The sequence below is a fragment of the Dromiciops gliroides genome, chromosome 4 (genome assembly GCF_019393635.1).
Source record: "Dromiciops gliroides isolate mDroGli1 chromosome 4, mDroGli1.pri, whole genome shotgun sequence".
Lineage (NCBI taxonomy): Eukaryota > Metazoa > Chordata > Mammalia > Microbiotheria > Microbiotheriidae > Dromiciops > Dromiciops gliroides.
In genome coordinates, this window is record NC_057864.1 from 191,127,750 (window position 1) to 191,153,169 (window position 25,420).

At 50.4% G+C, this 25,420-nt stretch overlaps 3 protein-coding genes across 11 annotated transcripts in view; 1 reads left to right on the forward strand and 2 right to left on the reverse strand.

Annotated features, from left to right (window-relative positions):
- Window positions 1–1,061, forward strand: part of FMNL1 (formin like 1) — a 58,050-nt gene extending 56,989 nt beyond the window's left edge. For all 8 annotated transcript variants that reach the window (XM_044004846.1, XM_044004845.1, XM_044004849.1 and 5 more), the window contains one exon: window positions 409–1,061. In XM_044004846.1, coding sequence (XP_043860781.1) covers window positions 409–512 — 104 coding nt within the window. In that variant the 3' untranslated portion in view covers window positions 513–1,061. The remainder of the gene's footprint in view (window positions 1–408) is intronic.
- Window positions 582–6,711, reverse strand: LOC122754829 (uncharacterized calcium-binding protein C50C3.5-like). Its single transcript, XM_044003281.1, has 6 exons — window positions 6,699–6,711; window positions 6,192–6,243; window positions 4,498–4,600; window positions 3,913–3,984; window positions 1,616–1,768; window positions 582–682 (listed from the first exon to the last, which is right to left on the reverse strand). Exons 2-6 carry the CDS (start codon window positions 6,198–6,200, stop codon window positions 582–584), a joined length of 438 nt encoding a protein of 145 aa, XP_043859216.1. The 5' UTR covers window positions 6,201–6,243; window positions 6,699–6,711.
- Window positions 6,712–18,136: 11,425 nt separating this feature from the next.
- MAP3K14 (mitogen-activated protein kinase kinase kinase 14) overlaps window positions 18,137–25,420 on the reverse strand; it is a 47,775-nt gene continuing 40,491 nt past the window's right edge. For both annotated transcript variants that reach the window (XM_043964438.1, XM_043964437.1), the window contains exons 10-16: window positions 24,775–24,938; window positions 24,298–24,448; window positions 23,187–23,546; window positions 22,851–22,957; window positions 22,035–22,179; window positions 20,705–20,805; window positions 18,137–20,399 (exon numbers count right to left, since the gene is read on the reverse strand). In XM_043964438.1, coding sequence (XP_043820373.1) covers window positions 20,235–20,399; window positions 20,705–20,805; window positions 22,035–22,179; window positions 22,851–22,957; window positions 23,187–23,546; window positions 24,298–24,448; window positions 24,775–24,938 — 1,193 coding nt within the window. In that variant the 3' untranslated portion in view covers window positions 18,137–20,234. The remainder of the gene's footprint in view (window positions 20,400–20,704; window positions 20,806–22,034; window positions 22,180–22,850; window positions 22,958–23,186; window positions 23,547–24,297; window positions 24,449–24,774; window positions 24,939–25,420) is intronic.

The following is a 25,420-nucleotide window of genomic DNA, read 5'->3' on the forward strand; positions in this document are numbered from 1 at the left end:
AGCTGTCCCCTTGGTTTTGGGGGAGGAGGGCAGCAGAGTCGCAGTTCAGGCCTCGAGGCTGGGTAAAGAGGACCCCTAGTCCTTCACTCCCCTGGCCTGCTTGGAGTTGGGGTGAATTAGGTCTTGCTTCTTCTGGTCTTATGTCTGGACCTGAGTACGCCCTTGTTGGCTACGGAGCTCAGCGGCGAGATGTCTGGACTCTGCACTAAGTTTGCAAGGCTCCCCAGAGAATGAGAAGGAGGGCTCCCTGGGGGCCATGTTAGGATCTTCAGGAGTGAGAGGGGTAGGGGAGAGCATTCTCATAAATGACTTTGGTCTTGATGGTTGTGAAGGAGGCATGAGACTGGGTGGGATGGAGGGAGGAATGGGAGAAAATGAGCTTAAAGGTCTCTATACCTCTCCCAACAGATCTTCGGAATCAGCCATACCGAAGGTCGGACACAGGTCGTCGGAGTGCCCGCCGAAAGTCCCCTGGCACCTCCTTGCAGGTGACCTCTGACCTCGCACTGTAGCCCCTGGGCTGCTCGGACCCCTCCCTTCCTCTTCTCCAATACCCACGGACTCCTGGAAGTGGGGCCGCCCTAGGTCAGAGCTTCCCGTATGAGCAGGGACGTGTCATCTCGTTCAGGGGGCCGGCAGAGAGCCCCTTTTCCATTGCTTAGGCGAGCAGTGTGCCGGCAACCTTTGGAATGACAATCATGAGGAAAGTGGGGGGAAATCATTCTCACTCTCCAGCTTGCCGGGACTCCCCCAGGTTGCCTTCTGTGGACGACCTTCTATAAATGCACTTCTTCTTCTTGCCACGGAGGGGCAGCAATCCAAATCTTAGCCTCTTGGATGAGGAAATATTCCGCCACCTTTCTCCCCAAATGCCAGACGCTGCCCCCTTTTACCTTTCATCATGTAAGCCACACTCAGCTATCAGAAGTGTGGGGCTGGCATCTATAAATTATGAAATGCCTCCCCACTCTTTGCCCTTGGCTTGGGGTAGGGAGTAAGGGTGGGGGAGGGGGGAGGGGGAGAAGGGAAAGTGGAAACCCCTAGGACCTTATTTTTATACATGGAACCAAATAAATGAATTTGGAAGATGCTGTGTTCTTTGTGCCGGCCTACATCCCCCACCCCCCTTCTCCCCCCTCTCGAGGGGATGAGATTCAGGCCACTAATTTCTCTATGGAAATGTTTTATTGGTAAACATTTGGTAAAGAGTGACTCTGTGGGGTAGCAGGGGGTGGGGAAGGGAGTTGGCTTTGGACCAGGGTGGGTGGGGAGGGAGCTGGTCCCAGCTCTGCAGTCCCCTCTTCTGACTGTGGTCGTTGACCTATGATGGGCTCTGCAAAGAGACAAGTGGGATTGGCATCAGGGAAGGTGGTGGCAGTGGGAGAAGTGAGGAGTGGGAGTTAGGATGGACACTCTGGGCACAAGCCAGCCAATCCCCCCTTCCATTCACTTTTTTTTTCCTGCAGGGCAGTGAGGGTTAAGTGACTTGCCCAGGGTCCCACAGCTAGTAAGTGTCAAGTGTCTGAGGCCAGATTTGAACTCAGGTCCTCCTGAATCCAGGGTTGGTGCTTTATCCACTGTGCCACCTAGCTGCCCCTCTTCCATTCACATTTACCGGGGACTCTCCGAGGTGCCTCTCGCTGAGGCGGCTTGGGTTTGCAGGGCCTGGCAAGGTTGGTCAGTCGGGGGCCTCTGCTTCGAATCCTCCTTTCCGTCGACCGTGTCCGGGAGGGCAGGTTGGGGACCTGAGAATAGGGACCTTGGACGTCTGGGTAGCAGGGGAGATGACTTGTTTTAGTGCTTCTCTCCCTCGAAAGTGGGCACCCCCTTCAGACCTTCTCCCCTGTGCCACCCGCTCCCCTCCCCAGCATGGAAGACCCATACTCAAGTCCCTGAGGTTATGCAGGGAGCGGGCAAGTTGTCGGTTATTCAGTCCAGCCAGGCGTGTGGCCTGGCAGAAGAAGCTGAGGCCCGTGTGCGATCGGGATCGGTAGCTTCGGTTGTGTTTGTGATTCAGTCCTTTCCACCATGAGCTCATTCGTAACACTCTCTGCTTGTCTGTATAGTAACTGGGGGAGGCGGGATAGGGGGTAGGGAGGGCAAGTAGGTGTAGGTCACTAGGCAATAATGGTCCCCACCCAAGCCCAGACTCTGGATTCCTCAGGGGATCTGGGGTATGGGACAAAAACTGGCACCACCACCCGCGGTAGCCATGGTTGTTGGCACTATGTCCTGGGGTCTCCCCTCCCCCTCCTGGGGGTCTTGAATAGTCAGGGTGGGGTAGGAGTAGCTAGGAATTTTTAACAACTTTGGAGGAGATGGGAAGAGGTGCACCAAGAGAAAAAGGGGCTTGTGCTTGGCGGGGGCAGGTGCCTGGGCCCCACATACCTCACCACCTCCGCCACTGACTTGGGGGACAGTGCCCCCTGACCGACAAACTTAGACATCATCTCGAAGAAAAGCGTTTCTAGACCATGGGGATCATTGATGCGACTATTTCTCATCCGCCCTTTTGGTATATTAAATCGATTAACATGCATTTATTAAGTGCCTGTTTGTTACCTGTCAGACTGCTAAGATACAGAGATAAAACCAAAATGTCCCCTGCACTCCAAGGGCATACGGTCTATTCAGGAAACATGTACATGTGAGCATGTGCAAAGAGAGAGGGTATCCCAAAAGTCTTAGTGTGGTTTTGTACCGAGGTAGTTTGGGAATGGGAAGGCACTACCAGGTTGGGGTAGGGTGGGCATCAGGAAAGAGTTGAGTTATAATGAAAATAAGTTTATCTTAAGAGATGGAGGCGGAGGAGTCTTATTTTACACATGAAGGGGTTGTGGGGGTAAATCTTTTAGGCAAGAGGTGATAAAGGTATGAACCACAAAGGGATGGTCAGGCGAGTGGCAAGAGAAAGTCAATTGGATTTGAGAGAGACTCTACCCATGGATGTGCCAACTGGGTGGATGTGTGGAGGGAGGGAGAATGAGGAGTCAAGGATGACTTTGAGTGGCAAACCTGGTACCTAGACAGGGATGGTGATGCTCTCCACAGAAGTAGGGGAGGTGGGAAGGGATGGGGAGTTTTGGACATGTTGAGTTTAAGATGCCTATGCCTGTGGGACCAGCGGCTCCAGAGAATGACTAGGGCTCAATATGTAGATTTGGGAGGAAGGAAAGAGGGAGAAAAACAAGTGGAAGAGAGAGAATGGTCTAGGACAGAGTCCTAGGAGGACAGGAACATCCCAAGTCAGTGGGCAGGAATACAGAAGACCCAGGAGTGGTGAGACTGAGGAGTGGTCACAGGTAGGAGGAGAACCCCAAGAGACCCATCACAAAAATCCAAAGAAGAAAGAGTATTCAGGTAGAGAGTGTGGTCAAGGATCTGAAGATACTTGCTGAAGATTTGAGAAAAATCCATCAGGTTTGGCAATTAAGAGATCACTAGAGCAGCAGCTAGGTGGCGCAGTGGATAGAGCACGACCCTGGATTCAGGAGGTCCTGAGTTCAAATTTGACCTCAGACACTTGACACTTACTAGCTGTGTGACCCTGGGCAAGTCACTTAACCCCAATTGCCTCACACACACACACACACACACACACACACACACACACACACACACACACAAAAGAGATCACTAGAGTTATGTTGGAGAGAGAGCTGCTTTGGAGAGTGATCTGAGGCCAGATGGCAAGAAGTGAGAGGGGAAAAACATGGAGGCACTGAGCTGTAGGCAGCTTTTTCTAGGAATTGGGACTATAACAGACAGGAGAAATAGAGGACCAATATTTTTAGGGACTAGTGAGGTGGGAGTTTTGGTTTTGGTTTTGATTTTTAGGAATTGGGAGGGTGGCAGGTTTCAGTTTTTCCTCTCCTGGATCCCACTATCCATGAAAAAAAAATGCCTCCTCACCCATGCACTGGGCAAAGCGGTGGTTGTCTGTCAGGATCCCAAGGAAGTCATCAAAGTCAACGGCCCCGTCACCTTGGAAGAAGAGAAATCGTGTGTCTGTATTTGCTCAGGAATGTGCAGATGTTTGGAGCAGAAAGAGTGTTGGTCTACCCAGGGTATGGGTTTGTACGAGGCTCTGGGGAGTGGGGGGAGGGATCACTTTTTTTTTTTTTCCGCCCCTAGGGAGAGGAAGGGAGAGGGAAGAGGAACATCCAGCCTCAGATGGGAGGCTCAGGGTTCCCACCTAGGGACTAAACCTCCTCCAGGTATCGAGCCACCTGAGTAAAAGGTAATATTTGCCATGCGATAATTCATTAAGCAAAATCAATCAACTAGCATTGAAGCCTATTCCTCCCTACTGAGGCCTTAGAAGTTTGTGGGGATGATAGAGGAAGGATAGGGGGACAGGGATAAGTGGAGAAAGCTTTCTGGAGAGAACACTTGAAAGGCAGGGAAGGATTAGTTTGGTAGGAGAGGGGAAGGAAAGAAAAGGAAGGTTTAGGGTAGAATGGGAGAGAGGGCTCTGGGAGCTGTAGGCAGACCTACCATCCAGGTCGGCCCGCCGCAGGGCCTCACACACTTCCTGGGGGCTCAGGTGGATATTGACAGTCTGTAGTGCCCCCTTCATGCTCCGCATGTCCAGCTTGCCCTGGGAGCCCGGTTTAAACAGTTGGAAGACATCCTGGAAGGCTGTTGGGGGTGGGGTGGGGATGGTGGGGGGGGAGTTGGTGCCTTAAAAACTTAAAATTGTAAGGGGGAAGGGCAAAGGGGAGAGAAGGTTGGAAGCAGGGCATGGGAAGGGGCAGCAAGTTAGGTCCCATTTTAAATAAACCCAATAAATGAAAATCTAGATTTACCCAAAAGAGATTTTTTAGGTTAGCCCTTCTTCCATTAACAAAGGGATTTGCTGCATAATTCCTTTAAACAAAAAAATTACCTCACCTAATGCCTTGGAATTACAAAAATGTGGTCTTTACATAGCTCTTTGGGAGCTTATCTATTGCCTTACATCTAGCAGTCCTCCGTTCCTGGGACTAAATTGGCTTATGCCCCCCTTCCCCACCGAGGGCCCCTTGTTCCAATTGGGAGCTACTCCTCTCACCTGCCACCTGCCTAGATGTCAGGGGATGCTCATACTCCGAAGGGATGTCCACGGGTGCAAAGAGACTAGAGAGGTCCCGTCTCCTATCAGTAAGAGGGTTGTCAATGCTGACACCCAAGTATAGCCTTACTATGAGTGAATACTTTTGCATCTTCCCCCTCCTATTCCCCTAACACAAGTCCAAATAGGGGTTTTTTTCATGCTGGGGGCCACCTTCAGCGAGCCCCCAACTACTATTAGCCTCCCCAATGCTCTAGGGACAGGAATCTGGAGAAGCCAATTTCAGAAGCCCCCTCCCCCTTCCCCTCCCCTCCCTCTCTCTCCCCACATACACCAAATCTAGTCTTCACCTCGGAGGCTTGGCTCCTCTAGCGGGCCTTGCCCGTGCCTGTTGGGTAGTCCAAGAAGCCAAAAGTTCCTTCTTCATCTCTGGGGTTAGATCTGTTGGGTCTTCCCCCACCTCAGCCTCCAGACACCCTGGGTCCAACTGGGACAACAGTGTACTAACCAATAGTCCACAGGAACCCTTTTTGTCCGTGGCCTCAAACCCTAACCCTTAAACAAAAGCGGTCCCCCATGCAAGGATGCCTGACCCTGTTCCTGCCTAGGTTTGCCTTTCTAGGATTTGGAGTTAAAAGACTTGAAATCCAGTCTCTGGCATGGAATTTTTGGGGCTGGTTACTCATCTCCTCTAGGTCTCTGTCCTCATCTCTCAAACACGGCAGGGGGTGGATCAGATGACCATTTTGGCCATAAGTCTTATAAAACCTCCTCCTCCCCACCCATCTCCACTCAATTTCATTTCTGGATCCTAGGAAAGTAGGGGTTTTTTTGAGTCTCAAAGATCAGGGATTGCTGTGTCCATAGGAGGCTTGTGGGGAAAGTGAAGAATGACCCTGCTACCCCTTCTTCCCCCCAAATTATAGCTTCGACAGTCATAGGTGCTTAGCCCTGAGGTCCCATCTCAATTTCAGTCCAATTTTCCCAAGCATGTAGTGTGCCCTCTTGGGGGGACCCAGGTTAGGAAGGTTATATGGGTAAGGTGTACTCTGCCTGAAGTCTTGAGAAGTTTGGAGAACAGAAGAGCTCCATCATTATCTTCAGAGGAAAAAGGAAGATGGGAGGAACAGAGCCTCACCTGTACCATTTCGGTATCACTGTGGATCTCCTGGTCCTCAGATGGTGACCACCTGTGACACGGATTCATGGCATTTTAGGATTAGAAGAGACCCTCAGGCCATGTAGGCCCGGGGTTCTTAACACCTTTTCTGTGTCATGGACTCCCTTTGGCCATCTGGTGGAGCCTAGGGATATGCTTTCTCAGAATAATGTTTTCCAATAATTAAAGGGGAACGCCAAATTTCAATTAGAGATTAGTGGAAATAATGATGTGACCTGTTCAGAGTCACACAGTTAGTTAATTGGTGGCAGGTCAGACCTGGAGGCACGGGGCTCATTACCAAGATGCAGGGGGGCCTCTCCACCCCACCCCCACCCCAAGCTATGATCCTGCCCCTCCCTGCCACCAAAAAAAAAAACACACAACAAAAAACCCAGAGAGATGAACCTGGGCCAGGGGGAAGGATCCACACTACTCTGCTCTTTTCTGCTCATATCTGGTCTCTGAACCCTCCCAATCACTCACCTCTGAATTTCTTCCTCTTCCCCCTTTGCTGTCTCATTTTCCTTCTTTCGACTTCTTGTCCCCTTCTTCCTGGTCCCTCTACCCTCTACTCCTCTCTCTCTGCTCCCTCTGCCTGCCGTCCTGTGCCATATGCCAAGCTCCCAGAATTCTTTTTTGTTCTTGGCTCCCTCTTCTCTTCTCTTTCCTTCTCCTTTCATTCTTTTTCCCCTTCCCTCCTTTGATCCTCTCAGCCCTAGGATTCTAAGCACTGATATCTCCCTCTGTCCCACGACCCTGTTTTCCGGGAAGTTGAGTCTAGGTGGGTATTTTGACAGGATTTGAGGACTTTTAATCCAAAAGCCCAAATCCAGGAGGCCCTGAAGAGCTAGCCTACCTCCACGCTACACCCTCTACCCCAAGAGCAATGTTCCCTGGACACCAGCCTCAGGGGATAGGGATGACCTTCCCTCCCACCACAAGCAGATCAGGACTTTTCAGCTGAAGTGGTGTGTCCACTTTAAAGCCTCTCTTCAGGAAATATGCTAGAGTATAAATCATAAGATCATTGCTTGGAAGCACTGAATCTGATTTCCTTATTTGCCCAATGAGAAAATTGAGGGCCAGAAAGGTTGCAGAGACTTGCTCTAGGTCATACCACAAAGACTGGTGCTGGTCCTTTGACTCTAAATCCAGTCCTCTTTCCCTCAGATCACAAATCAATAACATAAGCCCTTGAGAAGTAGCAGGAAGAGCCACTTCCAGACAATTTTGGCCATCATTGTCCCAACCAGAGGAGACATCCCTTCTATTCAAAGGATCCCAGCAGGTTTCATGTTGCAGGCCATGGGAGGGATGGCCTGTTTTGTCCACTGCACGGATCCCTACCATTTCTTTTTTGTTGTTGTTGTTTTTTAGTGAGGCAATTGGGGTTAAGTGACTTGCCCAGGGTCACACAGCTAGTAAGTGTTAAGTGTCTGAGGCCGGATTTGAACTCGGGTCCTCCTGACTCCAGGGCTGGTGCTCTATCCACTGTGCCACCTAGCTGCCCCCTCCTACCATTTTCTTTTACAGACTTGGAAACTGAGACCAGCAGCGAGCCTCCTCATCTACCATCCCTAGAGAAAGCCACAAACTAGACCTAAGGGTTCTGCTTCCTCACCTAGGGGCCACCTATGTTTATCCCTTGTTATCTGGGGCCGAGGGCCGGTGGTAAGGTTTGTATGGGAGGGAGGCAAAGGGAGCAACTACAGACAGAGATGGAAGCAGAAAGGTGGACGTTGCCAGCCAGGTGGGGCCTAGTAGAAACTCATGGTGGGGGAAGGGAAGTGAGGGGGGCTCCCTAAAAAAACCCCAAAACTAAAAAAAAAAAAAAGACCAATCAAAAAACAAAACAAAACAAAAACATTGCAGCTGGGAGGAGGGGCAGGGGCAGCAAGTGAGAGCTCATGGCTCCTTCTTATCCAGGAGCCTGAGGACAAAAAAGCGGGAGCCGGTGGGGAGAGCCACCACTGGAGGGTTTTATTGATCTTTGGCTAAGCATTTGTAGGATATGATGTGAGGGTGACAGCTTAAAATGTATAGGTAGGAATATTGGGTTCCCACTTCTGGTTCTTGACCTTGAGCTGCAACATAAGAGAGACAGAGTCATTGCCAGCCCCAGGCCCTTCCCACCACCAGAGGAGAGAAGGGCAGCCTCTCTTAGCTGGAGGCAGAGGGGTAGGTGGGATGGGTGGGAGAGAAATGGGGGAGTCAACATCCCCCCTACCTCTAAGGCTGTGGGAGTTGGATGTCCGTCTGTCTCAGTGTCTGTCTATTCCCACGAAGCACTGGTAGAGGATGCGCTGGTCCGTGGATTCCACACCCCCCTCCATGACCCTGACCTTGTTTCCCTCCTCACCCTAGAGGTTATGTATGCATTGTGGTCAACCCTGGCCCAAGCGAGAGCCAGTCAAGAGTCTAGGGGTGGGGGTAGGGGAAGGGCTCTATCCATCTGGGCCAGGGCGGGGTGGGGGGTGTGGGGGTCTGAGCTCCATGGCAATGATTACCCTTCCTCCTCCTCCATCCCTCATATATGTGGAACAGTTGGAACTCTTGCCCTCCTGTAGAGTTCCAGGGGTTCCCTAGCTCCCATCACCTTGTCCCGCCCCGCGCCCCGTGTCTGTGATTTCTATGTTGCACCATCCTGTTTCCTTGGCCCTACCTGACCTTCCATCTTCTATCCCCTTTTCCCTTCCAGGGGGTGGGGTGGGGTAGTGTTATATATATTCATATGTGAGAGAAAATGGACATTTCATCAGATCTTCTCCTCCTCCTCCTCCCCAAAAGAACACAGATATATACGGATGAGGTCTTGAAGGCTGGGTGGGAGCCAGGATTCTACTTACTCTTTCCAAGATCCCGCTGACACTGGAGCTAAAGATGGAGACGGGAGATGGTTAACTTCCCCTTCCATGGATGCCCTTTCGGAGGCTGACTTGGTTAAGTTCAGGGAATAGCCTGACTTCAGGGCAAATTCCTGGCTGATGGACTTCTGAGGCTCCCCTGCTTCCGGTGGCTTCAGGAGGGGCAAGGGTGAGACTGGCTGATCAGTTGCTATGGAAAGGTCTGTGGTCGACCCTTGGGTCATGGGTGACCTCGAACCTATTCTCAGCCCTGGGGAAGACTTGCAGGAAATCAGAGTTTTGGAATCTAGAATCAGCTCTGTGGAAGAGGAATTGCGGGAGGCCACAGTACTAGAAACCAGTGCTGGGGGAAGGCTGGCAGAGATCGGACGGGAGTCTAGCAGTCTGAAGTCCAATGGCTCTGAGAATTTAGCAGAGAAGTTTCGGGAAGATAGGGATTGGATCTCCGCAGACAATCTTTCTGGGAATAACCCTTGAATGGGGGTCTGCGGTGGGAAACCTTCAATGCCCAGGCTTGGGTGAGAGGTTTGGACTCTCACATCCTCCATGAACATCTTGGACAGTTTGTTGCCAGAGAGCAGACTTTCCTTGGAGGTTCTTCCTAAAGATTTCTGGAAAGGCCATTCTCGCATTGGGAATGGGTGGTGCCCTATTGCCAATGGCGGCTTGAAGCTATGGTCAGATGCCTGTATCAGCTTGTCCATCCGGAAGAGGTGCTTGGAGGTCTGCACGAAGACCGATCTGAATGTATGCTTCAGCTCATCCTTCACCGGTATGGGCTCTGGGCTTCGGGGCTCTTGGGAAATACTTAACTCCAATGTCCCCTTTGGCCCAACAGCTGTCTGGATCTGGACATTTACTCTGGGTCCCGGGGGCACAGTCGTTGGGGCCAGGTTGAATGCCAGATTGGAGGTCTGAACAAAGACGCTGACTGGGACTGGGACTGGGACTGGGACTGGGACCGGGGCGTCATCTTCTAGTTCTGACTCCGATTCTGGGAGCAGCTGAGGCTCTGGTTCCAGTTCGGACTCCAATTCCGACTCCGACTCCGACTCCAGGTCCTGCTCTGCTTCCAGCTCAAGGGTGTCATCTAACAGCTGCAGAGGGCAAGAGCCCATGGGCCACCCTCCCCAATGTAGACACACATGTGCCAACAGTGCCTCCTCCTCCTCCTTCCCTTCCCCTACTCAAGGGCAGGGCTGCTCACCAGTCCCTCCATCACTCCTACCTGGTCTAATGCCCTGCTGCATTTCCTGTTCCCTCCTCCTTGGCATGCTGCCCATGGCAGGAGTTGGGGCAGGTGGCCAAGGGGTAGGGATGATGCACACATGTGGGGACGACAGATCTCGGTGGGCAAAGGGCAGGCACGGTGGTCTAGAAAGACTGCCAACCCTCTTCAAGGACCCCACCAGTCAGTAGGAGAGAGGAAGATTGGAAGGCTGGCTTTCAAGTTGGAAACAGACACTACCTTTGATTACCTCACATCCCAGGAGAGATCTCCCCAGAAAAGAGGGTCCCCCACCCCAACAACAAACCGACTCTCCGTTACCTCGATCTCATCCTCCACAGGCTCAGGCTGGCCATCAGGGTCCTCCTGAAAGTCATCGCTGTTAAGAATAAAAAATTAGGTCGCTGAGCTGGAGGCTGGGAGTAACGAGTAACGGGGCATAGGTATGTGTGTGGGTATTGGGGCATTCTTGGCTTCCTTCTTAAGTTTCCTGGGGGTTCCTCTGCCTCCTTCCAGGAGGCTGGGGAGAGATTAGACTTCCTGAGTTGAAAGGAACCTACCCCAGCTGTTAGGGTAAGGGGAGGTGACTGACCCTTAATAGCCTCCCTTATGTTTTGGGGTCTGACTTCTCCGGGAGAAGCTTCTGAGGTAGCAATGAGATGAGACCTCTTAAGCTTCTGTAACCCGACCGACACCGCTGCCTCCTCCCCCCCCCCAGCCCGGCCCAGCCTAGCCTAGCCCACTTCCCCCTGGGGACCCCTCTGCACATCTGAAGGCCTAAGAGGGAGGGAGCAGGTGTGCTTGGGATGGATGGAAGGCAGGATGAGAAGTCTTTAGCTCACCCTGCTTTTGTGCCCCAGTTTGCCACTGCCACCGCCACCACCAAAGACTGGTTTCGAGTTGTGTAACTCTCTTCTTTGTTACCCCCCTCCTCCTCCACCTCCTCCAATTCCTCCTCCAATTCCTCCTCCAATTCCTCCTCCAATTCCTCCTCCAATTCCTCCTTCTCCTCCTCCTTCTCCTCCTCCTCCTCCTCCTCCTCCAATTCCTCCTCCAATTCCTCCTCCAACTCCTCTGCGGCCCTCCTGAGTTCTGACCCTTGCTGGCTAAGAGCATTGTAGCCCCCAAAGGGCTTGGTCTTGAGTTCCTCCTTGTAGGAGAAGTCAGTGGGGTACTGGGATTTGGCCTCTGAAGTGAATGCAGATGTGCGCTGAGCACAGCTGTACTCCTCATAGAAGGGGAAGCTGTGGAGTTGGTCCCCATCACTCCCTTTCCCCTTCAGGATACTCCTAGTAAGAGCAAAATGGGATTATGGTGCTTTCTAGCCTTGAGTTCCTAGTATCCTGGGAAGCTTCCGATCATTACAGAAGGGATTGAAGAGAAGGCTTGGGGAAGTGGGGAGGGGGAAGGCCTTTTCTTCTCTTTTTCCCCCTCCCCCAGGTGGGTCAGGTTCAAGTTTCTGGAGTTGTGTGTGGGCAATGGGATGAGGAGTGGGAAGGAACAGGGAGGGGAGGTCTGGTGGGAGGGAGTGGGACAGTGGGATGACAGGTGATGTGGGCTGGGGTGGAGGGGTGAAGAATAATAGAGGTTTGGGGTGGGTCTGGGCCTCACTGTGTCTCTATGACCTCCACAGACTTTTTACTGCAGCAAGGAAATCCATTGATACCTAGTTAAAAAATGGGAAAAATGTGAGAAGTCCATCCAGAATGCTTCTAAGTAGTGGGCAAAGCTGCTCCCTTTTACCCTTTCCCTGGGCTCCACCTGCCATCCAGTTCAACCCTATTACTCCCAACTCTTATCTCAAACCCATTTCCCTATTCCTGCTCTCTGTATTCTTCTCTCTGCCTCTGTCCCTCATCTCTAAACATTTTTTTTTCCAGGCCAATGGGGGTTAAGTGACTTGCCCAGGGTCACACAGCTAGTAAGAGTCAAGTGTCTGAGGCTGGATTTTGAACTCAGGTACTCCTGAATCCAGGGGCCGGTGCTTTATCCACTGCGCCACCTAGCTGCCCCTCTAATCTTTTTTTTTTTTTTAATCTCTACTCTTTGACCCCATTCCATTCTATCTCCTTTGTCCCTCCATCAAATGTTTAGATCTTGCATTTCCTCCTATTCTTGGTCTCTCCGTCATGTTTCTCTCTGTCGGTCTTTGCTTCTGTCTCTGTATCTCATCCTATCTCCTATTCTCTCTCCCTCCACCAAAAGTTTACCTCAAATCCATCTTCTGTTTTCTTCTCATTCCTGGTTTCTCCTTCTCTGTCTATCTCTCTCAGCTTGCTCTCTTTAAGGGGTGTATCCACTCCATTGATTATCCCCTTTCTCCTACACTGTCTTTGCCACTTAGGGTCCCATATTGCTACACTCTCAGGCTTAGAGGAGTTCTTAACCTTAAAACACCTTTCTGAGTTCGGCCTCCTTTGGCAGTCTGGTAAAACCTATGGATTCCTCAGAATAATGTTTTCAAATGCATCGCACAAAATATAAAGAATTACTAAGGAAACTAATCACATTAAAATATAGGTAAGATTCCCTGCTCTAACCTGATCTTTTCCTCCCAATTGTACCTGGATACTTTCTCTCTCTCTCTCTCCTCTTAATCCTTTCTCTCTCTCTCTCTCTCTCTCTCTCTCTCTCTCTCTCTCTCTCTCTCTCTCTCTCTCTCTCTCATTCCCTCTTTCCCGTTTACTTTCCCATACCTGGTAGCCTCCAAACTACCAATAACTGGGGAATCACTGGAAGGCTTTTAAAGTCTTAATTATCTCAATCCAGGCCTCTCCTCTACCCATTTCCCTTCCCTAACCAAAGGTTTTCTTCCCAGCCCATGTTTATTATTCTCCCCTTCATTCTCCTGACACCACCCAGTTTCAGGGCCTTAACTTTAGTTACTTGATCTGGGAAGATGTCTAATAGTCTCTACCAGATTTGGGGGGTGGGGAGGTGGGGAATGACAGTAAGACAAATCTGAGATCTGCAAAGGCAAAAATCAAATCTTGGAGAAAGAATGATGGCTGAGCAAGGGGAGGGCCAAATTCATTATTCTTTCCTCTAAGGTTTGTTTGTTGTTGGTTTTGTTGTTGTTGTTTTTTGGTTGTTTTTTTTCCCCTAAGGTTTGTGGTTTTATTTTTATATGGGAAACTCTCCACCCCATGGTGGTGGTAATGGGGAATTCTGCAAAACTTCTCTCCTCCATAGTTATCAAAAGACCGTGGGACCAGCTATGAAGCCATGGAAGACATCCGGATTTTTCCCACAAGGCTGAAGGGCCATCCTGGGTTATGAAAGTACCTCTGATTGAGGGGTCAGGTTGGTTAAGGCCATTGGGTGGAAAAGGAACAAGTATTTATTAAAACCTTTACTATGTATGTGCCAAGCACCGTGCTAAGCGTTTTACAAATAACCTCATTTTAGATAATATTGTGTAAACAATGGGGCTGGTTCCTAGGAACTCTCTAGGACCAAAGTTGGGACTGTGTGAGCCAGGAGAATAGGATATTGGAGACCAGCGGCCAGGCATCAGGATTCTTGGTCACTAGATCTTTAGAAATATTGTCACAGGGCAGCTAGGTGGTGCAGTGGATAGAGCACTGGCCTTGGATTCAGGAGGACCTAAGTTCAAATCCAGCCTCAGACACTTGACACTTACTAGCTGTGTGACCCTGGGCAAGTCACTTAACCCTCACTGCCCCACCAAAAAAAAAAAAAAAGAAATATTGTCACATGCCTTCAGTGTCCCAATCTTTGGGTGAGGAGGGAAAAGGGGACTCATCTGATGATTTCTGTGGTTTCTTCATGCAACTGAGCCCGATTTTTGGTGTGGGAGACATTTTGGGGAGGGGGAGGAAGAAGGAGACAACCATCATTCCAGCTAGACCAGAGGTGGTAGTAGTAGAGATTGTGAAGAGAAACATGCAAACCTCCCACAACCACCATCGCCACCAACATCACAGGCATAGTCAATGGACTTGTGATTTCATTGGCCCATTGGGGAAATGCTGTTGATGCAGGTTGGTGTCTTCTTTACTATTAGAGAGCTGCTTAGAACCCAGAGAATTTAAGGAATTTGTCCAGGGTCACACAGCGTGTGTGTGTGTGTGTGTGTGTGTGTGTGTGTGTGTGTGTGTGTGTGTGTTGGAGTGGGAGGAAAGACTCAATTGAACTTAAGCTTTCCCGTCCCCCATATAGAGCCAGCTCTGACCTATTAGGTCACTAAAGAGAGGTCACTTTGGGAAATGACCCCTAATTTCTGACCACTAACTTTCTGGTTGGCATTATTTGTTTCCCGGTTTCCTAGATAACCAGGTTCTCCAGAGTTTAGGAGAGTCAACAGCTGGAGGTAAGGGAGATGAAGGTGCATTTGCCTGGGGCTTTGAAAGGGCATTTGGTGACCAATGCAGACCTCGGGGAGAGGAGGGGGCTTGGCTTCACTAATTGACCTTTCATCACGGGGCGAGAAGGGACAAGATCTGCACTAGCAGCAGAATTGGGCACAGATGGAGACTGAAAGGGTTGCCCCAGGGCCCCTGGTGTGTGGAAAGGGCATTTCTGGTGGCTTGGGGGCAGCGATTCTTCCTGGGTCTTCTTTCTTTGCTTTGTTCTTTTCCTAAAGGAAGCTTGGAGTAGTGGATAGAGATCTGGACTTAAGAGTGAGGATAGACCTGAGTTCAAATGCCATCTCGGACACTAATAACTGTGTGACCACGGGTAAATCACATAACCTCTCTGTGCCACAGTGATAAACAAAAACGAGAAAGGCTGAATTCAGCAGACTGTCTACCTAAGGTCCTTTCCAGCTCTACCTTCCCGATGGTCCTGTCACTTCTAACCCTGTTTTTGGGGGATGTCTTTGCGGTCCTCCTGGCCCTGGCTAGAGCCCTTGGTACCCACTCCCCTTGCCCTTGCTCGGCGCCCCTCTTTCTCGCACCTGTCACCCCCATGCTGACTCCAGTGCCTGCCCCGAATTGGGGAGTGGGCTGGTGGCTGCAGCTTGCCCCTCCGCTTCCAGCGCGGTCTTTGACTCCCCGCCACTCCTCCCAGATGAAGATAGCGGCGGGGCACCTGTGGCGTCACGGCTCATTGTGACCTCACATGGGTGACTGTGGCTCGCCGAGGAAAGAAGCAAAAGGAAGGGAGAGACGTAGGGGACGCGGCCCTCACGCTCCTGCGGCCGTTCGAGATGGAGGGAGCGAATCCCGGGCAGAAAAGGGGGAGTCCGAGGACAGCTGGAGGAGGAGGACGCTTGGATGGAGGGGCGCGGGGGGGGGGGGCAGGGAAGGACGGAGGTAAAGACGCCCTGAGGCTCCCCCAGCCCGGTTCGACTTGCTCCATTCCAACCTCAGTCGTTCGGGACCTGAGGTTGACGCACGCTCATTTTCACGAGAAATACGGCTTAGATGGAGGCCGGCTCCCTGGGCTTCTGGGCTCTACGCACTAGCCCGCCCCCAGAGTCTGCTTTATCTTCTAGGATCTCAAAGCAACCCCGACAGACAGCTACTAACCCTGGGCTGCGGAAGGTGAAATTCAGCCTGGTTTGAGCCGAAATAGCCTTTTGTACCTTCGGGGCAGCTAAATGGTGTAGTACATGGTATCGTACGAGCCCGATTCGGAGCCTGCTTCTGGGTCCTTGGGCAAATCACATGGTCTTGATTCTGCCACTTATTCCCCGGCACCTTGTTTGTTCAGTCGGTTTTCAGTCGTGTAGGACTCTTCACAGCCCCATTTGGGGTTTTCTTGGCAGGGATACTGGAGTTTTACAAATGAGGAAATGGAGGCAAACAGGGTTAAATGATTTGCCCAGGGGCCACACAGCTAGCAAATGTTCTGAGGCTGGATTTGGATATCAATTTTGTTTGTTTGTTTTGTTTTGTTTTGGGTGGGGCAATGAGGGTTAAGTGACTTGCCCAGGGTCACACAGCTAATACGTGTCAACTGTCTGAGGCCACATTTGAACTCAAACCCTCCTGAATCCAGGGCCGGTGCTTTATCCATTGCGCCACCTAGCTGCCCCGCTGAGGCTGGATTTGAACTCAGGATGAGTCTCCCTGACTCCAGGCCTAGCACTCTGCTCCACTTAGTTGCCCCTATGGGCCCTTAGGCAAGTCATTTATCCTCAGCCTCGGTTTCCTCCTCTGCAAAATGGAGATAACAGCACTTCTCTCCCAGGGCTGTGTCAAAGGGTACACAGTTAAGTGCTTTGTGAATCTTAGCTATATAAATACTGTTCTTGCTGGGTACACATAAATAACATCATGCACAAGCTCTTTTAATTCCTCTCTTCCCATTTTTGCATATGGAAACATCCTCCACCTTACCTTGTCCCTTGTCTGACTTTTCTCTGGCACTGAGTGAGTAAGTCTTTGGCAAGGCTGCTATACCCCATGCTAGCTAGCCTTATTCATAGGCAGCCCTCCTGATTCTCCCACACTTGTTTCCATAGGGCTGTGGGAGGGCTGCTGCACTGTATCATCTCTGTTTCTGCCCCCCGGTCATGCATCGGTCAAGCTTCAGTCTGTGGCCAGGAAACATGGGGTCTCTCGGTCTCTGTCTCTCCTCTGTCTTTCTCCTTTGTCTCTCTCCTCTCTGTCTCTGTCTGTCTCTGTCTCTGTCTCTCCTCTGTCTGTCTCTGTCTCTCTCTCTGTCTCTGTCTGTCTTTGTCTCTTTCTGTCTGTCTCTGTCTCCCTCTGTCTCTCTGTTTCTGTCTCTCCTGTCTCTTTCTCTCTCTGTCTCTGTCTGTCTGTCTGTCTGTCTGTCTCTGTCTCTCTCTCGCTCGCTCGCTCTCTCTTGCTCTCTCTCTCTGTGTCTGTGTACAGACTTCCCACTTATGTAGGGCTTAGCTAAACGAACACTGCAGGGGCCCAGTGTACCCAGCTGTTACAGTTCCTAAGGGAGTCATTTCAAGGGCAAAGAAAGGGTTTGATACAGTTCCACCCCCAACTCCAGGGCCCCCAAATGGTGCACTCAGTGGCTCTTAGAAGACACATTAGAAGGAAGGAGCAAACACACAATTACAGAGCTACCCAAGTATCTTTACACGTCGCTCACTGTCACACAGCTAGGGTCTCAGAGAGTCTTCCTGACTCCAAGTCTGGCCCTCTGCCTTCAGTGACCCTCTTCCCAAGACTGGGTAAATCCAGGAGCCTGGGGGCAGGATCCTCATTCATGTACTTGGTGTTTTAAGGGGCTCAGACTTAGCTCAAGTACATCATCCTTTGACCCAAGGTAACCAAGAGATCGCAGGTCCTCCAGAAAGCCATAGTTCAATGGTTTCAGGCACTCTCCTGACTGCCCACCTGGGTCCTCCCAGCCTTAAGATGTACTGCATATCCAATAACTCTGGGCTCCCTCTGCCAGCTTTCCTCTGGTGGGTGGCTGCAGAGGTGGGAAATTTGTGTTTGGAGGTGTGTTCTCCCTTATCCACTCTGGCTACTGTCTCTTTCAGACTTTCTTAGTCCTGGATGCTCAGGACTGGGCTCAGTTGGTTGGGAGGGCCAGTCATTAGGCCACTAGGTGTGTTGGTCCCATATCAGCTCTCTCTTCTCCTGGACTGGTTTGGATGGTGTCCAGGGACTTCCCTGATACTGGGTGGGGTACCTGGCTTGGTATGTGTGCATGGAGCTCTAGACTCTGCCTTAGAAGGGGGGGGGGGATAGAACCTAAAGACTGAAAACACCCCTTGCATCAGGGAATAGTCTAGAATGACTCCACCCAGAGGTCAAAGGAGGTTTCGTATCAGTTGCCAAGAGGAGCACCAGGCCTCACGTACAGTCAAAGAAGAGGAGACACTCACTTATTTATGAAAATAATCACTATTTCAAACTTTATTATTTTTTTCCTAAAAGGTAATTTACAATCCAACTCTGAAAAGCCATACACACACTTCAGTTCATATTTGTAGATACTGATTGCTGGTGGTGCAAGCCGGGCAGTAACGAGGCCGAGTCCTTGGCCGGGCAGCTGTGGGCTGGACTAGAAGGGGCTGCACTCGGAGCTACTGGACAAGGTGTCCCTGCCCACCCCCTGCCTGCCCCCCAACTACCACCTTAATGTCCTTCATACATCTGGATCACAGATTCAGAGCTGGAAGGGATCTTGGGGAACCCATCTGTAGAATGAAAGCCCCACAGCCTTGGGTGAGGGAAGAGGCCGGGGGAGGAGATTCTCAGCCCAGATTAGCTCTGGGGCTGGTGGTGTCACATCCTGATTGTCCCTCCTCCGAAAGGTAAACAGTTCACAGTTGGCTTAATGCTACATGGCGAGGGGACAGGAGCCAGGATGGGAAGGGGGCAGGATCCAGGAGGTCAATGCTTAGGCCTTGCTCTGCTCCTGACAGAAGGCTAAAGTCCTTTCAGCTCCTCTCTCGGGAGATGGGGGGGGGGGTAATTGTTCTGTGCTTAGGGCTTTATAATTGTTGTCTGAAGTGTACAAATAAAAGGCGGAGGACACGAGGAAACAGACTTGCCATCAAAGGGGGCAGCAATGCTGCCAAAGTGCTTTGAGAAGAGGCTGCACGAGGACCCCAAGTGCTGCTGTCAGTGCTTGGCAGGGAGGTGGACTCAGCCGGTCGGGCCTAAGCGGGCAAAGGCGCCTGAGTGCCCTGACTTGCCCCACTGGATCCCTGTTGATTTGGAGACTCTACACGTGAATGGCCTCAAGGGGCTGCAGCTCTGCACTGGCCAGACCTGGCAGCTACAACCAATAAGAGCTGGCACTTGGGGGACACTTAAATCTGCAAAGTGCTTTCATATCTACTGCCTCACGGCAGCGTCACCCCAACCTTAGAAAGGAGGGATGCCTGCAACCGTTTTTACATGAGGAAACTAGAGCGGTTAGGACTCGTCTAAGAGGGCACTGGCAGAGCTGGGCAGAGAACTTGGTTCTCTCCCCATCCCCAGTCCCAATCCAGCTGTGCATGAAGGGAACTCAGAAACTGCCTAATGCTGACTCCTCCACCTGGGACAGCAAAGGGCCTCTCACACATGCTCTGCCCAGGAGCTCCATTTTGCCTGGCTTCCAAGATGGAAGGTCAGTGAGAAAGAGAAGTTCACTAAATAGGCTCTTTACTGGATGCTGATGGTGCAGAAAACACATTAGGTGCTGTGGCGTTCAGACAAGCTTGGTTCTACTGAGACTGTCACACAAATATCTTATAAGATACATAACCACACCTACCCCCCAAAAAATGGAGAAGAGAATTCTACTAATGGAATAGTTATTTATGCCTTTAGGGTTTTTTTTTTCCTTTGAAAGTCTCTCCTTTTCAATAGGAGGAAGAGAGCCAGAGAAGACTGGGTCTCACTGCAAGGCCCTAAGGTGAAGGAGGTGGAATGCAGCCTGGCCGGAGCGGAGCAACCCCAGAATACCTCAGCCTCCTCATTAACTTCAGGCAGCACCCCATTCTCCTCACCAGTTCCTGTAAGTGGAAACAGGTGAGCACCTTCCAGAAAACCATCCTGTTCACACCTATCTGCTGGGAGGAAAGCAGGACAAAGTAGCTGGCCCACATTTCCCTTCAACTCCAGATTTAAAGCTGATCTCTCCCTATTTGCTGTATGGTGATTCACTGCTGCAAAACATGCCACACCATCTTTTCTCTGCCAAGAGAGGGAACTCCTTTCTATTCCTAGGAAGAAAGATTTGAAATGTCTTCCTCCTCCACACACAGCAAGGCCCATACCAGTTCGTTTAGTCAGAACTCAAGGGAAGATGACCACACATTTCTCCACCGCACTGGTGGATTGCTGGGTGGACCATCAGAAGTTTCCAAGTCCCAGCTTTCTGGTTTCCAGCTTTCATCCCTACTACCACGTCCCTTGGAGAAAGCCAAGGCCACCTGTCCTCTTCGGGTAGAATCAAAAGCTGGTACTTATTCCAGGACCTTCAAAGCTGACTGGGGACTTCAACCCCAAGCTCTGGGGCTAGAAGGGAGGGACGCTAGAGCCTATTCTCCAGTTGCCCATGCTTGACTCTCCAGCTCCAACCGAAGCTGCAGTCGGGAGCCAGGGTGCACTGCAGGTCGATGCCTGAATCAGGTACCTCCATGTCATAGTGTACAGGCTGCCCATCCTTGGTCACCAGGCTGAATGCAGAGGCAGGGATCTGGAAGTCAGAGTGGAGGACAGAGCAGGCTCAGAAGGAGCACTCAGTAGTAGTGAGAGCTAGCCAGGCTCTTAACGCCACCACGAAGAGTCAAAATCTCTTGGGAAGCAAAGTTTTTTCTTACAAGAAGTCTGGCATGTCTCTTGCCATTTTTAAACTCAGGAAGCATTTGTTCCATCCCCTGGCCAGGGGCAGCTGGCAAAAGCAGGCCTCAGCAATGCCACAAATAAGGCCCATTACTTTGTGGGGCTCCTGCTTCTTTTTGTTTATGGCCCTACTCCCTGAGGTGGTATCTGCCATCTTACCTGGCTGCTAATGCCTGTTGCAATGTCTCCCACCTTGGCTCTGTGGAACTCTCGTATATGCAGGTGCTCACCATTTAGGGACTGGATTTGGATTTTCACACCTGAAAGACATGTGACCATAAGCAGGGAGTGTCTCAAGACTTGGGTTCCTTAAGGTTGGGGGAAAGTGTATGTGGGGGTATAATAGGGTTCGAGCCTTCTTTCCAGGCTACTCTGTAGTCACCTATGGGCTTCCCGTCCTCTGAAGGAAAGAGGGAGTTTACCCTTTGCCATGGAAGAAAACTGAAGAGGCTCTGCCTAGAGTTATGTGACCTTTCCCCCCCCAGAAGTTTTCTGCTGATTCTTGGCTCTCAAATGAGAAGGGCTGCAACTGGCTTTTAGGGTGTTACAGACACAGAAAAACATTCCAATTTTGAGGCAGGTTAGTATGGATGTTAAAAGAGGCTAGTACTCAGGCTGTGGGTAATTAAGATTTTAAAAATACAACTAGGGGCAGCTAGGAGCAGTGGATAGAGCTCCGGCCCTGGATTCAGGAGGACCTGAGTTCAAATTTGACCTCAGACACTTGACACTAGCTGTGTGACCCTGGGCAAGTCACTTAACCCTCACTGTCCCACCCCCCAAAAAATACAACGCATTGCATTGGAGCCTCATTTGACCATTGATATCCTGTACTATCCAATGCATCATCAATATGGCACTGGTAACTGGGAAGGGCTGGGGAAATTTTTTATGTGCTGATGGGAGTTTCTGAGTCTCTTTGCAAAGCCACAAAACTGGGCTTGTGAGCCAAGTTTCAAAAGGAGGCCATTTCTTCTGTCCTTCCTCTCCTCCCCTGTGGTTTGGCATCATCACACTGAGGATTCCAGGGCCAAGGCACAACCACAGGGTGTCCTGGATTATGGCAGCCACAGAGGAGTTATTAAGTTCTGGGTTGACACGTCCCGAGGGACCTGTTTTCTCCTTTTCCTATTTGGCTGAGAAAATGAACTCATCATTTTCTCCTTTTTGGTTCCTTCTGGGGTGGAAGACGTGGTCTGCTTATCTCAGCTGGATAGAAGCCTTCCAATACCCTCAAAAACCCAGAATTCAGACAACGGTGAGGACAGATTTGCCCACTGCTTTGCTGGAAAAAGCCATAGATGGAGAAGGGCTTCCAGCCAGGACCCTACTTACTGAATAGGTGAGCCAAGTTCTGAAAATCCCTCCTGGGAAGGGTGAGCTAACGGGACAGGAGAAAACGAACAACTCAATGTTCTTGTGAGGACTGAGTGCTGTTGTACAGTGGTAGGGCCAGGGAAGCTTGAGCGGGGTGGCTGACTGATCCTACCATTGAAATAGCTGGGCATATCTGGGTGTCTGCTTCTTCCCAGTAGGTTGTTCCAGCTGAAACTCTGCCCATCCGCCTGACTGTTCCATGAGTGGATTCCAGAGCTGAAGTTCTCTCGTAAGCTCTGAGACACCTTGGACAGGTTCTGAAATCAAAAGAAGATAAAGTCAGCTTGCTCATCTCCCTGCCTTGCCATTCCAACCCAGGGCTGAAGCCAATTTCCTGTCGCTCACATTTTGGGGAAAGGTGCCACCCTCCTCCTAAAATGGGCAGAGAAACAGTTACAATTCCAAAAAGGATCACTGGTGCAGGTTGACACTCTTACCACCTTCAGGGATTTGAGCAGGGGCTCATGAAGGGCATGACATAAAGGGAAAGCAAACCATTTGAATGAGGGCCAATAAGCCAATTAATTCTGCCATCTCCTGGGGTTATTCAGGCCCAGTTCTTTATCAGTAGAAGCTGGACTGCCTTTTCCCTTAAAACTGCCTCCTTATGAGATGCTATTCTCTGATTAGTAAATGAAAAGAGGTAGCCCAAACTGGGGCAAGGGAACCGGCTTGCTTTTCCCTCTACTCCCACACAGGCCATTTACCAGCCCCTAAAAGTATCAACCAACCTAGTTCTCCAATATGAACCCATCCTGTGGAGATACAGATGGTGTGCATAATGAGCACCCGCTACATGCAAAGCAATGCACAGAAACAAGTCAACAACCCTGCAGCCGAGAAAATGGAAACTGTGGCCTGTTGTCATCCTTGGGGCCAGGGAAGGGCTCATACCCCCAGAGCTGTCCTCGGGAAATGAGTTCTTTACCTTCTCACCAGCATCAGATAGGGAGAGACTGTCAATGCTGAGACACGAGAGCATTTGCTCCTGCTCTTCTAGGGAGTATGGCTGAGACAGGCTGTTCAGAAATAATTCTGCAAGAAAAAGCAGGACAAGGTATAAAGCACCAGCGGTGGGCTGGCTCCCCCACCCTGGGAAGGACTCTGGTACAGAGGGCAGAGAGGGTCAAGGCAAAGGAGGGAGTCCCCCTGGAGAGTGCTGAGAAGAGAAGCCACAAAACATCCTAAGGAGGAAGAAGAGGTCACTACAGAACCAGATCCTCTCAGTGACCAGGGCTGGACTGTCTCAAGAGAATTGTATTACCTATCTCAAGTTGCTGGAGTTCCTCATCTGAAGAGGCTGCTTTTCGCTCTCCTGAACTGTAGGTTTTGGCAGGGATGTGGCCTAGGGAAGAAAGGGGCAGAGGCTCCCAGGTCCCAGACTCCTCCTGGCTCAGCCTCAGAGGCAATGGCTTATTCCGCTCAGGTGGCTCCGGTGGTAAAGGTGGCTGAAGTTTGGTGGTTGAACCCGCTGCCTCAATGGCCAGCCCAGGCCCTGGAGCCTCAAGGATGGGCCCGCTTGACAAAGACAAGGATTCCAGTGTTTCGAGGCTATTCTCTTTGTTTGAAGGCAACCGTCTCGGTTCCTTATACTGTCCTCTCCAAGGACTTTTCAAGCCTCCCACTATGAAACACAAAGGATAAGTAGGTGAAATATCTTAGAGAGGACAGATGCTGTCTGCACCACATCTACTTTTCTATGGGTCCTGATGTAAAAAGACTGATTCAGCAGAGGGAGAGAAAGGCTCATGGGGAAGCAAAAGGGGATAATTTCCAGAATTTGGGGGAGGCTTCAGAGACACATATCTGTCTGGTAGTGATCACAGTCCATTTCTTTTTCTTTTTTTTTTTAAACCTTTTTTGTTTGTTTGTTTGTTTTGCAGGGCAATAGGGGTTAAGTGACTTGCCCAGGGTCACACAGCTAGTAAGTGTTAAGTGTCTGAGGCCGGATTTGAACTCAGGTACTCCTGAATCCAGGTCTGGTGCTCCATCCACTGCGCCACCTAGCTGCCCCCATTTCTTTTATTCTACTTTTAATATCGGTAACTACATGCTTAAGAAGCTGCAGAACAGAATAGGCCTTGGTTAACAGCAAAGAAAAGATTCTGAAACCAGGGACTGGGGACAAAAATCTCCCTGCAATGGAAGCAATCCAGAGACCCAGTTATAGTGTTCCCTTGCTCCCAAAGCTCCCCTACACCCAGTTAGTGCTCCCCCAGGGAGGGCTGGGTCCAGAGGCCACTCTATCTCTGGCCTAGGTCAACAGCTCAACAGCACAGTGTGGGAATCCTGGCTGTTTTGTCAAATGGATCTTAGAGGTCCCCTGGCTTGGGGACATAATAGCCCAGCTGGAGAAGAAGCATCAAGTTCCTTACCAAGCTGCAGTGCCAGACAGATCTTTCTCCTTAGTTCTGCGGCAGATGCCCTGTGGACAGGTTCCTTCTCCAATCCCTCCTGGATGGCCTGAGCAGTGAGAGGAGTGCAAGAGGGGGGAATTTCCCTTACAGGCGGTGGCTCGTTGGCAATCTGTGAGATTCAGAAAGAAAAGTGGGTGGGCTTTGCCTTGAGGAACTAAACCCTCTATGTTCCATTTTCTCTTCCTACTAAATACTCTGTTTTGGAGTAAAAATTAGGCTCTAGCCTGAGATCTTGAAGGTACAAGCAATGGCTTGGCCTAGGTAGGCACTCTCTACCAAAAAGGAAAACCATGTTAGGTCAAAATAGCAAGGATCGGGCAGCAGCAGGAGGCTGGCTGTTTTTCAGCCTTGAGACCATCAGAATACATGGCTGTGGTGGTGGTGGGGAATCCCTGACCCATGCAGGCAGCTCCTGGATATACTGTCGTTACTCACCTTGAGACAGAGGGGCCGACTATAGTACTGGGTCCAAGGGTGACACCCATTGAGCATGTGCAACATCATGCAACAGCTGCTCCAGATGTCAACTTTTGAGTCGCAGCGTTTTCCCATCACAACCTCTGGAGCCATGTGGGTTTCTGTGCCAGGGATGTAGTCCCCTAGAAAGACAAGGGTAAACACATTTCTTGGCACTCTAGCAAGCAGGAGGCAGGGGAATAACCACCTACTGATCCCCCATGACTTCCTCCAAAATCACTTTGTAAAGACACTTTAAAGATACAAATCTTCCAAATGAAATTCATAGTTGATGTACCAAATGGGTGAAAATACACACATCTGCTTTAGGGATTGGTGAAACTGTATCTATAACAGGCCTTGATCTCTGTACTAAGCTTCATCTCTAATGTGATTTTTAAAATTGTGGGTTTCTGTGGGACTCAGACAATGAAAATTAATTCATACTTAGAATCCCCAACATGATTTTCTTTCTCTTTCTTTCTTTCTTTCTTTCTTTCTTTCTTTCTTTCTTTCTTTCTTTCTTTCTTTCTTTCTTTCTTTCTTTCTTTCTTTCTTTCTTTCTTTCTTTCTTTCCTTCCTTCCTTCCTTCCTTCCTTCTTTCTTTCCTTCCTTCCTTCCTTCT

Coding starts and splice junctions, on each gene's coding strand:
- LOC122754829 (XM_044003281.1), bottom strand. Junction 3,985..4,497: donor GCGGCGGGCCGACCTGGATG/GTAGGTCTGCCT, acceptor TCTTCTTCCAAG/GTGACGGGGCCGTTGACTTT. Junction 1,769..3,912: donor CCGCTTTGCCCAGTGCATGG/GTGAGGAGGCAT, acceptor CCTGCTACCCAG/ACGTCCAAGGTCCCTATTCT.